Here is a 15324-nt window from a genome sequence, read left to right as displayed (position 1 = left end):
ATCTAGCAGTTTAAAAGCCATCACTGGATAAATTGCCATATTTGTGTCAAAGTTAAGATAGAATCAAAACAATTTTCAGGTAAGGGGCCGCACATCTTTATGCGTTACTGCATGACCACCAGTGCATATTAAACAGCACCTCAATGTGGACATGCAGAAACATGAGGATTGCGAGGGATGAGAGGAGACTTTTGTTAAAAGATAAGTGGCCACACTGTGTTACAAAATTAGATTTTCTGCCCCACTCTAGGCTATTAATGTGACCTATTCAAGTACACAGAGTGATATATTGATCGACCTTTGCATTTGAGTTGGAAATGTTTTTGCACAAACAGTGCAACATTTGACTAAAATGAAAAATTGAGTGCACAAGGCAAATAATTGCACTGTCACCCATTTCCCATTCTATTATCTTACCCAGCCACACAGCATTGTGGGAGTTTTCCAAGGTGTACACTAGCCCCTGTTCATTACAGCCCTGTCCAGACAGAAATGTCCCTTACCAGCCATGACCAAGACTCACTTGGGCGTGAGGCGAGGATCTCCATAGGGAGCATACGGAGACATGTTTAAGAGGAACTCCTTGGGTGGGTAGGAGCTCCACCTCTGCTGCACATTGCTGCTGTCATTGTTATTCCAAAAGTCTCTGTCTAGATCACTGTAGCAAGAGAGAGAGAGAGTGACAGAAAGAACAAAAGCTAAGACAGGTGACAGCGGCAAACAGTTATAAAGAAAGAGACCAAGATGAGAGAAGTGTCCCCATATTTCGAATAATCAATGAGTGACTAAATAATTAAAAAACAATACTTTGGCATATTTAACGGACAAGATTATGCAATAAAACTGGCATGGTCTACAGATTCTGTAGGTCTAGGTTGTGGCATGCTCTTTTCTTCTGTGTTTTATTTAACTTTTAATACACTTTATTTTCTTGTAGTGTTTGGTCATTCCTTCCCTGGCTGCCTCTACCGCTCTCCCTTCTGATTGTAGCCACCTGTTTCTCGTTAGCCCCTGAGAGTATACATGTGCAATTTTGAATTTTCCCCCCCATAGACATATATAAAGGCTAGATGACTCGTCCGCGCTGCGGCCAATGCAGAGCGACGTCGTCACACGGCGGCCATCTTGCCACAGGAGAGCTCGCTCACTCATAACATTGTGTTCAATGGTGCCTGTACTGCTTAAACAACCTTAACTTGCTCAATTCTCAACAAATTTTCAAACAGTTTGGTTTGTTATGAACGTCAGAGATGTAGTTATTATGGAGGATTTTTTGTGCCAAAATTAAATAAATAAATACATCATTAATGAATTAAATTGGGAATGAAATATATCATTAATTAATTAAATGTGTCATTAATTAATTAAAATTAGAATGAAATATGTCATTAATTAATTAAAATACAATTCATTTTAAGTAAAAATATATATTTATTGTTTCAGCATTTAATTAATTAATGACACATTTAATTAATGATTTCGTGTTGGTGAATCATGAAGTGTAAATGTAAAACTGTCAGTTTCACTCGTCAAACTCAGTGGGCGGAGCTAACGCAAATCTAGTGGAATCCACTGCTTTTATATTATTACATATATTATTACCTTATAACGTGTGTGTGTGTGTGTATGTATATATATATATATATATATATATATATATATATATATATATATATATATATATATATATATATATATATATATATATATATATATATATATATATTATTGCATTATAACATGTTTATATATTATTACATGATGATGTATTTATATTATGACATTATAACATGTGTATATGTTATAACATATACACATATATATATATATATATATATATATATATATATATATATATATATATGTCATAATGTAATAATATAAATACATGTTATGTCATTATATATATATATATATATATATATATATATATATATATATATATATATATATATATATATATATGCACACATGTTATAAGGTAATAATATATGTTATAATGTAAATATAAATATTACTAAGAATACTATAGAAATATTCATTTAATATAAATACCATGTCATAGCTATCTGTTTCTTGTTATTTTCATACAAAAGTACGTTTTTCAATGTTTATTATTATTCACAAGTATGCAGTGTCATAACTACATCTCTGACGTTCATAACAAACCAAACTGTTTGAAAATCTGTTGAGAATTGAGCAAGTTAAGGTTGTTTAAGCAGTACAGGCACCATTGAACACAATGTTATGAGTGAGCGAGCTCTCCTGTGGCAAGATGGCCGCCGGTGAACGACGCTGGAGACTCCGCCTTGAGTCATCTAGCCTTTATATATGTCTATGGTTCCCCCTGTCTAGTTAGGTCTGTCCGTGTCACTCTTGTGTTTGCTCTCCTCGTCTCTGCATTCAGGCTTTTTGGGTTCATTACGTAGCCTGCTGTGGCAGCAAATTTTGTTGAGTAAAGGACGCTCTTTTCCGCTCATGCCTGCCTGGTTTGGATCCTCATTTTGAGTGTGACCTCAACCTTGTCTGGTATATATGATAAGAACCTGGTTTGAACTGGCCCAAAGTATTACTGTACATGGAAGTGAGACCCTGCTTCACCGTTCCTCCCTGCAGTTTACACATTTCACACATTCATAGAGGTTTGAAAAACAATATGCTACATTTTCCTAACACAGCCCCTTCATTGTGATAATGTTGATGATGAAATTCATCTAATCAGAAGAAATGCTTGTATATATTTAATAGTAAGTGTTCTGTACACTGATCTAGGCAGAATAGGAATATAACAATACAAGAGAAAAGGTTGGAAATCAGTTCTCTGTTCAGCTTGATCCCACTGCCCAAATCAAAGTCACAGATCTTGACCGGGGAATTTTTTGTCGGTACTCTCACAGAGAACAGCAGATCATAGATTAAACACATCATATACACCACAGTCTATGAGTGTGTTGTTTTTATTTCCTTGTAGATGTTGTTTTGACTGCCTTTAGTTTTTTGTTCTCTTTTTGTTGTCATTAATTAATTTACCTTGGATTTAAAAGTTTAATGGTTTCACATTATGTTCCATTTTATTTTGAAGCAATTACTGTTTTATTCATTCATTTCAGTTTTGTTAGCCGTCTGTGAAAAGGGTTTGTGAGTAATTGCCACAGTGACATATATAATACTTCCCCAAGTATTTATGCATCGAGTTTATTATGATAATTTTTTCTTTGCTTCATATGCATTGTTTTTCTTCTGCTTCTATTTATTTTTTATTACCAACCACTGTAATGAAATTAGTTTGTTTTTCTTGTTAGTAATACAATTAGAAAACAGATCCTTTTTCTTCTTGAAAAAAAAATCTGTATACAGTACACTTTGAATTAGAAAATACCACATTTCATTAAACAAAGGCAACACATTCTGAAGAAAGTGTGTAAAACTAAACAAAAACGTAGTGCAAATTTCTCATACTTAATAATGTTAATTGATAACAAATCAGTAACATGACTGGGTGTAAAAAAAATACTAAAAAAGAAATTTTTTAAACTTATTTTTTTATTTTCTTATCTTACACTTTACATAAGGACGAGCACCTGCGATGAAGCACCTGTAATTTCATTGTTATGAAATATGAAGAATAAACATAAAGAATTTTGAATCTGGAAAAACAGGGTAAGCCGAGTCTTACTCCGCTGATTGTGATGAGTTTCCTTTTCTGAACGATTGTGGCCAAAATTTTAAAATGACATGTTTTAAATTTAAAACCATAAAGAATGTAGGGATGTTGTAATGTATGGTACATAGAACTATTAATACACTCCGTGAAGACAGAGAAGTCTCTTTAAGACATTATTAGACATTAAAAGACCCAATGCGGTCAATACAAGAACCCCAAAACATCACAAGGGGGTTTTAAGCATGGGCCTTTCCAGTTTCACCTCAAAATCACAAGAAAGGAGAGCTTTTTTTTTTTTTTTCTTCTATTCCAAAAATTGAGAGCTTTCTAAAAGCAACATGAAGTAGGGCTGGGCGATATGGCCTTTTATCAATATCTCGATATTTTTAGGCCATGTCACGATACACGATATATATCTCGATATTTTGCCTTAGCCTTGAATTAACACTTTCATGCCTACATTCACACCAGTATGATGATTCTATATCTACATTAAAACATTCTTGTTCATACTGCATTAATATACGCTCATTTTAAACTTTCAAATAAGTCAAATTTACCAAAACTGTATTTATTAAACAGTTACTAAGCAGTGAGTGGCACAAACATAAAAAGTGTCATTTCAAAACAGAATGTGCACGTTGCATCTCTGACTCTCCGTCTGAAGAACATCTGCTAAGAACATGTTCTGGTCCTGGTTTTACCAGGATGAGCTGCTCTGAGCAGGAGGGCCCTTAGAGCAGCTTTATATGAAGACTAATTGTAGGTGTAGGGACTGCAATGTTTCATCCTCTCCTCCTTTAATTTGCATCACTTTCACTTACTTTTAGAAATATGACGTCATATAGTCTTGTTTGACTTTGTTTCGATGATAGTGATTGATTTCATGTGGCCACATTTAAGCAACACTAGGTGATGTTTCTCAGTTCTGGAAGAGAAAGGCCTGAATTATGGTTCTGCGTTAAATCGACGCAGAACCTACGCCGTAGGGTACGCGGCGACGCGCACTTTCGCCGTGGGCTCTGCGTTGGTGTAACGCGGGACCATAAATCAGCCTAAAGGCTCGGCTGCGCGTGTCGCGCTGAGCGGCTCCTCGGATCTCCGGAGAGCCGCGCGCGTCGTGCGAGGAGAACACATCCCCTCCCGTCTTTACTGAACCAGTTTGCTTTGAAAAGAGTCCGTCGCGCGTAGCAACCGCGCAGATGAACTCACGGCGCAAACAGGCGAGTTTGGGAAAGTTAAAGCGGGGTGGAAGTGACCGGCGGTCCCGGACAGCAGCGCCGACACCAGCAGCTGGTCGGGGGCCAATGATAATGCACACACGACAGCACGTGACTGACGTATCTAACAGGGTACGCTTGTTTTATGTCTCAGAGAAGGAGAGACGAGACGAGAGAGTGAGAAAAGCCTGTAATTTAACGCCCGAGGCTAAAGCAAATGTATATTCGAATATTCACGATAGAGTCATTTTGTACATCGCACAAGGTAGAAGCCGAGATACATCGCCTATACTCGATATATCGCCCAGCCCTAACATGAAGCATGCTTTTATCCACACAGGTGAAGCAATTAGGACAATGAAGCATATCCGTCATTCAAAAACTCCTGGATTGCTATTGTAATTTAATGTAATACAAAGAGCCAGTTCTCACATTCCTGTATTGCATTGTTCTCTTTTTAACATTTTTTCACGCCTATTTTTTTCTTTTGAATACAAATTAGTCAATCATAAACCCAATCCTCACTTAGAAAAAGAAAACACGTAACTGTCCTACATGGTGTCACCAAGACAATATTAATCCTCTTTGATATAATACATTATATCAGGGTGGACATTGCACAGCAAGCGGGGAGCTACAAGATTAGCTTTGTAATCAGAAAAGGCTGTTAAAATGTGATACTATCACCACATCATAGATCATTTCCATGCGCCACCATCTACTCCCGTGCTGACACCTACTTGATGGCTTTATTTTCCCCTCGACCTCTCACAGAATCTGGAGAGCTGGCAGCCTCCACCCCTGGCTTATTCCTCTTCCCCTGTAAAGACGCAACACAGAGACAGAGAGAAATGGGGATAGAGAGATGTCAGAATACTGTCTTGATTGTTGTTTGCAAAGGCATTTTTGCAACTATAGTGTTCATAACGCAGGCTTTGAATCAGCATCAGAATCCAACATGTGCTATAATTGATAAATGAGGAAAGAGCAATGAATTTGGGTTGATGCCAGAACTGCAGCTGCTTCTGAGGGCAGAACATGACGAAAACAACTTTACCACAATGAAATGGAAAGACATGTTCACGTGTGTAAATGTGCTTTCAACAAAATGAAAGCACATCCATAATGTAGCTGCAAATCAGACTCACATGATATCTAAACAGAACTGTAAATCCATATCAAAATTTAAAAGCCAATATATTCATGAAACCCTTCATACCATGGTATAATACATCTATAAGTGTGTTTCTACATATGAATTGGGACTGCTTTCCCTCCATTCAAAGCTTAAGGAGATTAATAGTGAAGATCTTGTTAGATAAGTTAAATTAAGTAGCTTTATTTCTGTTCAGTGGCATGTTCGCAAAGCAACCTCATCGACAAATCCTCTGCTCTCCATCAATATTAATGAATGCAAGTAATAATATAATTACTGTTGGGCACAGTGCCTAATCATGTATGACACATCTTTTTTAGTCCTGCACTGTTATCAGTCAGCAAAATTAGATGCTGAACGGTATAACATAAGGCTGTTAAAACCGTGATAGCCTTTTAAAATATAGCATTGGCATATTGAAACAATGACATATGAGGTATGAAACATACATAGAGGAAGAAAGAGAGACTAATATACATTGTTTCAGAAAAGTATATATTCAGAGCTGCTTTCAGAGAGAATCTAGATCATTTTGAAAGCTTAGTGCATAAATCTATGGTGTGATGTATTACACAGCTTAGTGACTCTATGCAGAAATTTACCGCTTAATATACTGCTCTTTGAACAAAGCAGCACAGTCGTTACAGTTATTAACCTCATGTTTTATTGAACTTTATGTTCATTGAACTCTTGAGGGTTATAACACTGAACTCTGTCCAAATGAGTCGCTCAGACCGCCGGCTGTTATGTAACACTTTCCTAGCTGTAACCTCACAATAAGGGGATGAAGTGTACACAGGCCATAACATGTTCACCACACAGACAAGATCTCAAACTGATGTTAGATAAAGCCAGATATTTTCCGAAGTTGTTTCATGAAAAAGTAATACAACCACATAGAAAGAAAGATAATGGAGTTGAACCTCAGAGAATTGGACAAAATTTACCATCTGTTGCTACAATTAATTATTCTCCTCATGGATTTGAGGTTTTAATTCCGTATGTCACTTTTCGGCCTAGCATTCTTATGAAGTAATCTGCCGCAGTTTGATTTCCTGGGTGTTAGATACTGCTGTTAGTGAAAGTGAGGCAAGGTACAGTGAAAAGAAATCACAGGGGGCAACAACCAAAGACAAACGAACGAGCACGATGAACCAGCAAGGGGGGACAGAAAGACAATGGCCCGGTTTCCCAGATCAGTTAAATAGTTCTTAACAGCGAAAGACTTCTTTCAAACCTTCTTAAGGAGCCTGTGAAAGAAAATCGCGTTTCCCAGAGTTGCTCTTAGCTTAAGTATCTCTTTCATTAAGAAGGAAATGAAAGATGCTGCTGACCCAGTCTTTACAACCATCTTAGTGAACAAAGACTCACAGATCCAGCCGCGTCAGGCAAATCAATATTACACCAAGCAATGAGATATTAAAACAATGCACCCCGCACAAATTTTGATCTATTTTATACTTTAGATTTATATTGTTTAGCATTCATTGGTGACAGCAAAGGGGGGAAAAAAGAAAAATAAGGAATAACAAGTGTGTTCCTGTATATGCTTTATGCATTACGCACAAATAAAACGATCATCATGAATATCATTTATTTGTTAATTTGGCTGCTATACAGGATATTCTCGCTGCAAATCAACCGCGTTGCCGTGCGCGAAGCAGAACTGTTTTTATGAACGCATTCGTGCGTCAGCACTTCAGTCCCCTGGACGTGCTGTCGGACCGGGCTGTCCAGGCAGCCGTGACACCGATCCTCCTGTGCCGAGCCCGAGCACCTATATGTGTGATGACAGGGAATTAGCAGCTGAAGAACGGGATCCTTTGATGAATCGTTCATTACAGTCTCAAATATAATCAATGGTGTCGGTTTATATTAAAGAATCTTTTTGCCCAGAAGAAAAAAGAGCGAAGACAACGACCCATAACTATTTTCTTCTCTTGAAAAAACCCACCTGCACCGCGGGGTTTAGGATAAAAAGACGCTACAGAGTCGGGATGCAGCAGTCAGGAGAGCAGTGGAATACGTGCGAGGCGGGGCTGGTCTCTGCAATCTGAAGCCCTCTATAATTGTAAAAAGAATTTCACTTATCACGGGTTCTTTTTGGAACATAACCCCTGAGAAAAACCAGGGATTGCTGTAATTCCACGTTGCGATTTGCGAAACTTGCCTTCTCTTGGCTCATGTTTTTGAACGCACACACACTACGTTTCCTCCCGGTCTCTGCGTGCGGGGAAAAAAAGCCTCACTGTAGCCAGAAATAACGGAGTAACGCACCGTTTGGTAGCGGTAATTGCGTGACTGAATTTTAAAAGTAATGCGTTAGATAGCCTACTCTAACGCATTACTTTTTATTATTTTGCGGTATTAGTTACCGCAAAACTAACGGCGTTACTGTAACCCGTATCCACACCCGCTGTGTCTCCAAACATCCGCAAATACAACGTTGATAAATGCAATAGTGAAAACGGTCAAGCAGCTAAATAAACTTCAGAATATTTTTTTGAGGTGAAGGTTCTGTTTTACTAGTCAGGAGGATACAATGTGGTCCTATATGCTGAATGATCGTTAAGTTAATTTCTCCTTTCGTCCATCTTTCACATTTAATAAAAACAATACATTCCCTCATTCTCTTACCAAGACTAGCCTACTTCTTATTTAGTTGCAGTCTTGTTTTCATCATGAAAAAGGGTCATTGAATTATATTTATCATTTTAATTTTTCATTATAACGCACAGGCAACAGGGAATTAGTGCGTTAGGTAGCAGTGCTGCGTGTGAAAATGCGCTGATAGTGATCGATTTGCCTGACATCGATTATTTGGTTTCAGAACCAGACAGCTCCTCCAAAGAGCGTCTGAAAGAGCGAAACAAAAGGACGGTGTTAAGAAGTCATCTGGGAAACACCCGTATCTTAGGGTTCTCTCTTAGTTCAAACCTTCTTTGAACCTCTCTTAAATCCTTAAGAGAGGTTGGATCTGGGAAACCCGGCCAATGGCTGTTTCTCAATACGTGTTCTTGTCAGTACTTGTGAAACATCATCAATTGGAGCCAAAGTCCTTTACCAATTCGAAGTCAGCATCTACACAAGTATGGGAGAAATCCCTGGATTTGAGGAGGCATCCAAAGAAGACTTGTGTAGACTTGAGATGGCAAAGTATCCTATAATATATTTCATATCGACAAGCAAAAGTAATTGGCAAAGGAAAAAGATGGAAAAAAGGAGAAAAATACAACATGTGTAAAAGAATACAACATTCTTGCTTTTCATGCAAGAATGTACTTCTTCTGTCTACACATTTGTGGTAAACTTATCAAAATAGAGCCTTTTAGAAAATGTCCTCCAATGTTTTCTGCGGATGAGATCCATTCCAAAAAAAATTTTACCATTAAAATAAAATCCATATTTTACATCAGTGTTCATGGCCCATTTTGTCTTAGTCATGTTCACAGTTGGTTTAGTTAAACTGGAGATAAAAAAAAAACAAAAACAAACATGATTGTCTTTTAGCTAAGCTCTGAAACAATAAGGTACAATTGTCTCCCGGACTGTACTTGCTAAATATACCTAACTATGTTTTTTTTTTCCCAAAATGCCCACTGGTGTTATCTGTGTTAGATGTTACTCCTTTCACTGAACTGCATTTTTGCTCCACAGCTCATACTGTACATACCCATTATTAAAAAAAAAAAACTGTATCAGATATCAAACAACAGTTTGGATAAAGTGGGTACTACTGTACTACTGTCCCACCTCCATGTATGATTTCATTGGCTGGCAATGGCTGTATGGAAAGTTTGAAAAATTCCCCAACTTCTGCCAAAACACCAACCCATTCAAAGTTAACACACAGCAATGTTCAGGATGCGTTCAACGCGTGAGTGTGGGTGTACAGTTAGCAAGATACCTTCAGCCCCAAAGGCACATTATCTAGGATCTATTGAGAACTCTATAAAGAGATTAAGAACTTTCACTACAAGTTCGGACACCACTAGAATAAAGGCGACAAGGGAATGTTGTCAACTATATAGCAAGTTTCAGACACAGCCAATGACAATCACTCAGGGTATAAGGACACACAGGTGTTGACAAGAGGTGAACTGGGATTCATTGCAGTTCCTCATCCAAGCATCTTATTCATTTTAACAACTAGAGGTCTTTCCCTTTTCAAAGTGGCAGTTAAAGAAGCTGTGCTCCCTTTCTTTTTGGCACTCTGACATAAGCTGCTTTTGAAATTTACAACCACAGAATACAGTTAATTAAAAAAAAAAGTCAAAATGGGGAGGAGACCAATTATGAGATACATCTGGATTTTTCTACATTCTAAAAGGATACTGGGATTTGAACTCAACAGAATCAACAGAATTGTTTTTATTTTATATTAGATTTACATAATCTTTTTTTTTGTCATGGTTAAGGGTTGATTGTGTTGGGATTTATTTCTTTGTCTTTTTGTTTCTTGGGTTTCCTGTTTTATTTTTAAATTCTATTTCTAGGTTTCAAGGTTAAGTTCCAGTTTGACTTCCTTGCGACAATTGAGCCTGATTGTTTGCACCTGTGTCTCATCAGCCCTTGGATTTGTCTTGTTTTTAATGTGCTCCCTGCTGGGTCTGACTGTTTGCCTTTCTACCCAGTTGGCTTTGAGTTTTCTCTGTTTGTCTATTGAAGGTTTGTGTGTTTTTTTAAATAAAAAAAGCAGTGTTTTTTTTTTCTTATATAAAAGTGCTTTTTTGTGCTCCTGCTGCCTCACAACTTCCTGCATTTGGGTCCTACAACACAATCTGTGACAGTTGTTTGTCACTTTTTAGGAAAAACAATAAAAGTTAGACCGGATTGTGAAAATTTCACATTAAAGATTTAAAACCAAATATTTCACATAAAGACACAATTACAGCAGACAGCTTGTCTCTTGCTGTGGCAAACAGCCACAAATATTCCAATATAGGGAAGCTATCCTTCAATTGCCGTTTTGTTTATGTTGGATCAAGATGGGTGTGTTTTTAGTTGCAGGTTTAGCTTCTATGATAATCAGTAATGTCTCTCTCCTACTACCAGGTGATATTACCTGTAGCACAAATTAAATTCCAATTACTGTATACTGAACCAACTTATATCTAGCTATACTATGTTAAACAGGAATACCACTGCATGTATTAATCCAATGTACACTCAATGTTGGCTTGTAATTTGAGTGGAAAATGGATGTCAAGTAGGTTAAAAGGTTAAAAGAAGTTTCAGTTTTACGACGGAGTATTAGGGCCAAACAAAAAAACAAAAAAAAGGAAATTACGAGAATAAAGTCATAATGTAATGAGAATAAAGTCGTAAAATTACGAGAATAAAGTCATAATATTACGAGAATAAAGTCGTAAAATTACGAGAATAAAGTCATAATATTACGAGAATAAAGTCGTAAAATTACGAGAATAAAGTCATAATATTACGAGAATAAAGTCGTAATATATTATAAATATTTAAATATAACTTCACAAGATGCTCAATATTCCTCATTTTAACACAGGGAGAAGAAGCTCTTCCTGTTAGAGTTCTCATGAATTATGTTCTCATAATATTACGACTTTATTCTCGCAACATTACGACTTTATTCTCGTAATGTTACGACTTTATTCTCGTAATATTACGACTTTATTCTCATAATATTACGACTTTATTCTATTACGACTTTATTCTCGCAACATTATGACTTTATTCTCGTAATTTTACGACTTTATTCTCATTATATTATGACTTTATTCTCGTAATTTCCAATTTTTTTTGTCTTAGTTTGGCCCTAATACTCCGTCGTACAGTTTACCCAGTCGGACCACAATTAAAGGAGTGGAAACACATGATAAGTCACATAATGGGCTGATAACATTCAAAACCGTTGCTTTCTGAAAACTGCCATGGGTTTTCAGCAGAACACATTACCAACAGTTTATAGGTTTAGAAAAGAAAACTGTGATTTAAAAACGAGGAATTTCTCTATCACGCGTGCACATTCTATTATCACTCAGGGTTTTCTTGCGATCTTGGGGGCTGGGGGTGTCTCTGGTTAACAGGATATAACCGTTTCATATTCACACCTGCATGGCGACCTTAATGCCATGTCTCTGAACTTCACGATACCCTAGAGAACCACACACATATCAAGAGAATATAAAATGTTTAAAGTCCCAGCTGAGCTGTGGCTTCACACCCATGATCATCATTGGTGTTGTAAGTGACAAACCATCAAGACCCTCCTGTCCCCATCCAAGTCTCAAAAAGAGGTCAGTCTAATCTCACCATGTGAGGAGCAGAATAAAACTGTGTTCATTTAATTATTTATGAAAGTGAATAGATTTTCTCAAGCTGTCACAGCTTTTTTAGTTACAAGAAGTATACAAATTATAGTTTTTACAATCAAAATTGCATGTAAATGCCCAGTCAAAAAATCATGAGACCTTACAGAACCCTTAAAAAGGAGTTTATAAATTCTTAAATTCTCAAATTTGATAAAACAACCTATTTCAAGGCTCCGTGTGACATAAGGAAGATTATATAGCATGTGGAGAGTTATCACCGCAGACTTATACATATTTAAAGGCAGTACAAAAAACCTGGTTACAGATGCTTTCAGATATAGTTGGTGAGTGGGAGAGGTCATTAGTTCAAACTGGTTTACATTATTGAACCAAAAACAACTCTTTGTTTTTACAGTTTCAGGTTTTCTGTTGAGGTGAAAATAAAGTATAACAAAAGTAAAATATGGCATATAACAATATAAACACATGGAAAAACAGGAGGTTAGTTTCGTCAGAAAACTTTAGCTTCAGTTCAAACTTCAGCTCAAGAGAAAACAAATGCATGTTGCTAATCCTAATGTTTAATTTAACCTGACATTCTTAAAGGAATTACAATAAATGTATATTTTCTAATGGTCAATATAAAACCCACTGATGAATACAATGCTTGAACTCAAGGAAAGATGTCAGGCAGCCTGGAGGCTTTCAGACTCACACAGCACGATTGTTTATCTCAATAGAGCTTTCAGTGTCCTCTAGATAGGTAGCCTTTTTGTTATGCATTCTACTGTATTTGTCTTTTATGCATCCACAATAAATACTGTTATTTATCAAACCACATCTCATACACCCAGCTCAGCGGCACAGACTTTTTCACTAGAGAGTGAAGCTTGGGGCTTGACCTGTTCTGTACCGAAAACATCCAGTCAATATACTGTAAACACACACAGAAAATTGTTAGATACAGGGACTGGGAGATGGATAGATTTCTAACAGTCAGGAATCTACAATGAAGTACAGCTCATCCATCATTAAACAGCATCATAAAATCTTCAGGAGGCTGTAGAGGAGAGGGTGGAGACTGTACAATGTTGAGAGAGTGTGGGAGGATGTGAGAAACAGAAGAGATGATCGGGAGGACAGGAGAGAAACAGGAGCAGCTGAGTGCGACAACAGAGTGGAGGGGGAAGTGAGAAACAGAGAGATGGGATAGAGGAGGCTTGAAGGAGAATGTGGAATAATGAAGCTGTGCAGAAGATGACGATGATGCCACATGAGATGAATATGAAAGACAGTGATTACTCGTTCAGAGCAGTGTGGTCTTCCTAAGTTGTGCTGTCACTGTGTTTGTCACAAACCTAGATGTTTGACACCGGCCAACAGCACCTTCTCTGTCTGCCTGACTGTCTGTGTGCCTCATGGCCATCCCTGCCTGTGCTCCTCACTTCACTTCTCTACTCCCATGAAACAAATCATGACATGAAGCTATGCTGCCTTACTGCTACTGCTTTAATATGATCAACTGTTTTCAGTTTGTGGTTTCCTTCATCAGTATATGGTGGGAATAGGTTTATGTTAAAAAATAAAAGAAATGTATTATCTTGTGGATTAACTTCATAATTTCATATGATTTATTTAACATCATATAATGCAGGCACAATTTCCTTTATCGTTTTCTTTTGTGTCAAAGGACCCAATGCTACTTAAAGATGAATTCTCAATCTAGAAACAGCATTTCTACATAATCGACCTAAAAGTAGCCTACTTTGTATATATTTTTTTTCCTTTTAACATTTTCTTTGACTTTTAAAAAAAAAATAAGTATTTTAGACAGAACTTCTCTTCCGCCTTTCACCTTCTACCTTGGCTGACGTTAGACTGGACCAGCTGGGAGGGCCACGGAAATCAATGTGTCTGCAAGTGCACAGCGCCAGAGGTGAGAAGGAGGCAACGTGTTGCTGCTGACTGACTGACCACAACACTGTACATGTGTTTGTCTGTGTGTTGCAGGGATAATTACATTTGCCACAAGGTTCAGTGGCTGTGCAAGCTCGTAAATGCAGCGCTGAAAACAGACCTGCTGCTGTCAGACAAACTGCTGTGTTTACAGTTACATCTCCATCCAGCTTTGTTATGGGCATTTACACACGCACGCACACACACACACACACACACACACACACACACACACACACACACACACACACACAAAAATAAATAAATATCTAATTTTTTTTATTCTGTTGAGGAGGTGGAGACCTCAGTGTATAAATCAGATTAAGCCAAAGTTAAATGAATAAATGCCAACCTACAGAAATCACATGACTTGTACATGCACTACAAGGCTCCTACAAGAACACTTAAACGCATACATTAGTTATTCAGATGTATCCAGTGTCCACTGTCCTCTGTCACCAGGATGTCCAGCATGTCACAGTGTAGTTTTTTTGTGGAAATGTAAATGATGCTCTCTTAATCTGCCCTCTACTCAAATGTGCACTTTTATTTACTTTGTTGTTCAACTTAAAACCCTATTTATTTTACAAAATATTTGAATGAAAGCTCCTCTTAATAGGTACTGATGCAGTGGCCTTTCAAGTTAAAAGTGCTCTTGTACTTTCATGTTTTATCATGACTGATAAGCCCACTTATCCATGTCACCCTGGCAACAATCTAGGTCTTTGTGTACAAATATTTCTCCAAAAGATAAAGGATTTTTGTATTTGAATATTTTAAGATCTGATTTTTACCAACACATCTCCAGTAGACATGTTTATGTTTTGACAATGATTTAAAAAAAAAAATTATAACTCTTGAGATTACAGGAAAAAAGACAATTTTAATTTAATTATATCTGTGTAAAGAAATGCAATCCAGGAGTCACTTTGTTGTTTCTAGACAGATTTCCAGTTTTAATTAGTCATTAGTAGTCATTAGATGCCGAATCAGAAAAAAAATGCATATGAAAAAATAAGTGCATTGACTACTACTACATAC

At 37.0% G+C, this 15324-nt stretch overlaps 1 protein-coding gene across 2 annotated transcripts in view; it reads right to left on the bottom strand.

Moving 5' to 3' along the window:
* The window catches only part of syt7b (synaptotagmin VIIb), a 190069-nt gene that overhangs the window by 69165 nt on the left and 105580 nt on the right, over positions 1-15324 (bottom strand). For both annotated transcript variants that reach the window (XM_061742547.1, XM_061742558.1), the window contains exons 3-4: positions 5625-5704; positions 524-658 (exon numbers count right to left, since the gene is read on the bottom strand). In XM_061742547.1, coding sequence (XP_061598531.1) covers positions 524-658; positions 5625-5704 — 215 coding nt within the window. The remainder of the gene's footprint in view (positions 1-523; positions 659-5624; positions 5705-15324) is intronic.

The sequence above is a fragment of the Cololabis saira genome, chromosome 2 (genome assembly GCF_033807715.1).
Source record: "Cololabis saira isolate AMF1-May2022 chromosome 2, fColSai1.1, whole genome shotgun sequence".
NCBI classification, from domain to species: domain Eukaryota; kingdom Metazoa; phylum Chordata; class Actinopteri; order Beloniformes; family Belonidae; genus Cololabis; species Cololabis saira.
This window is presented reverse-complemented; position numbering and strand designations above follow the sequence as displayed.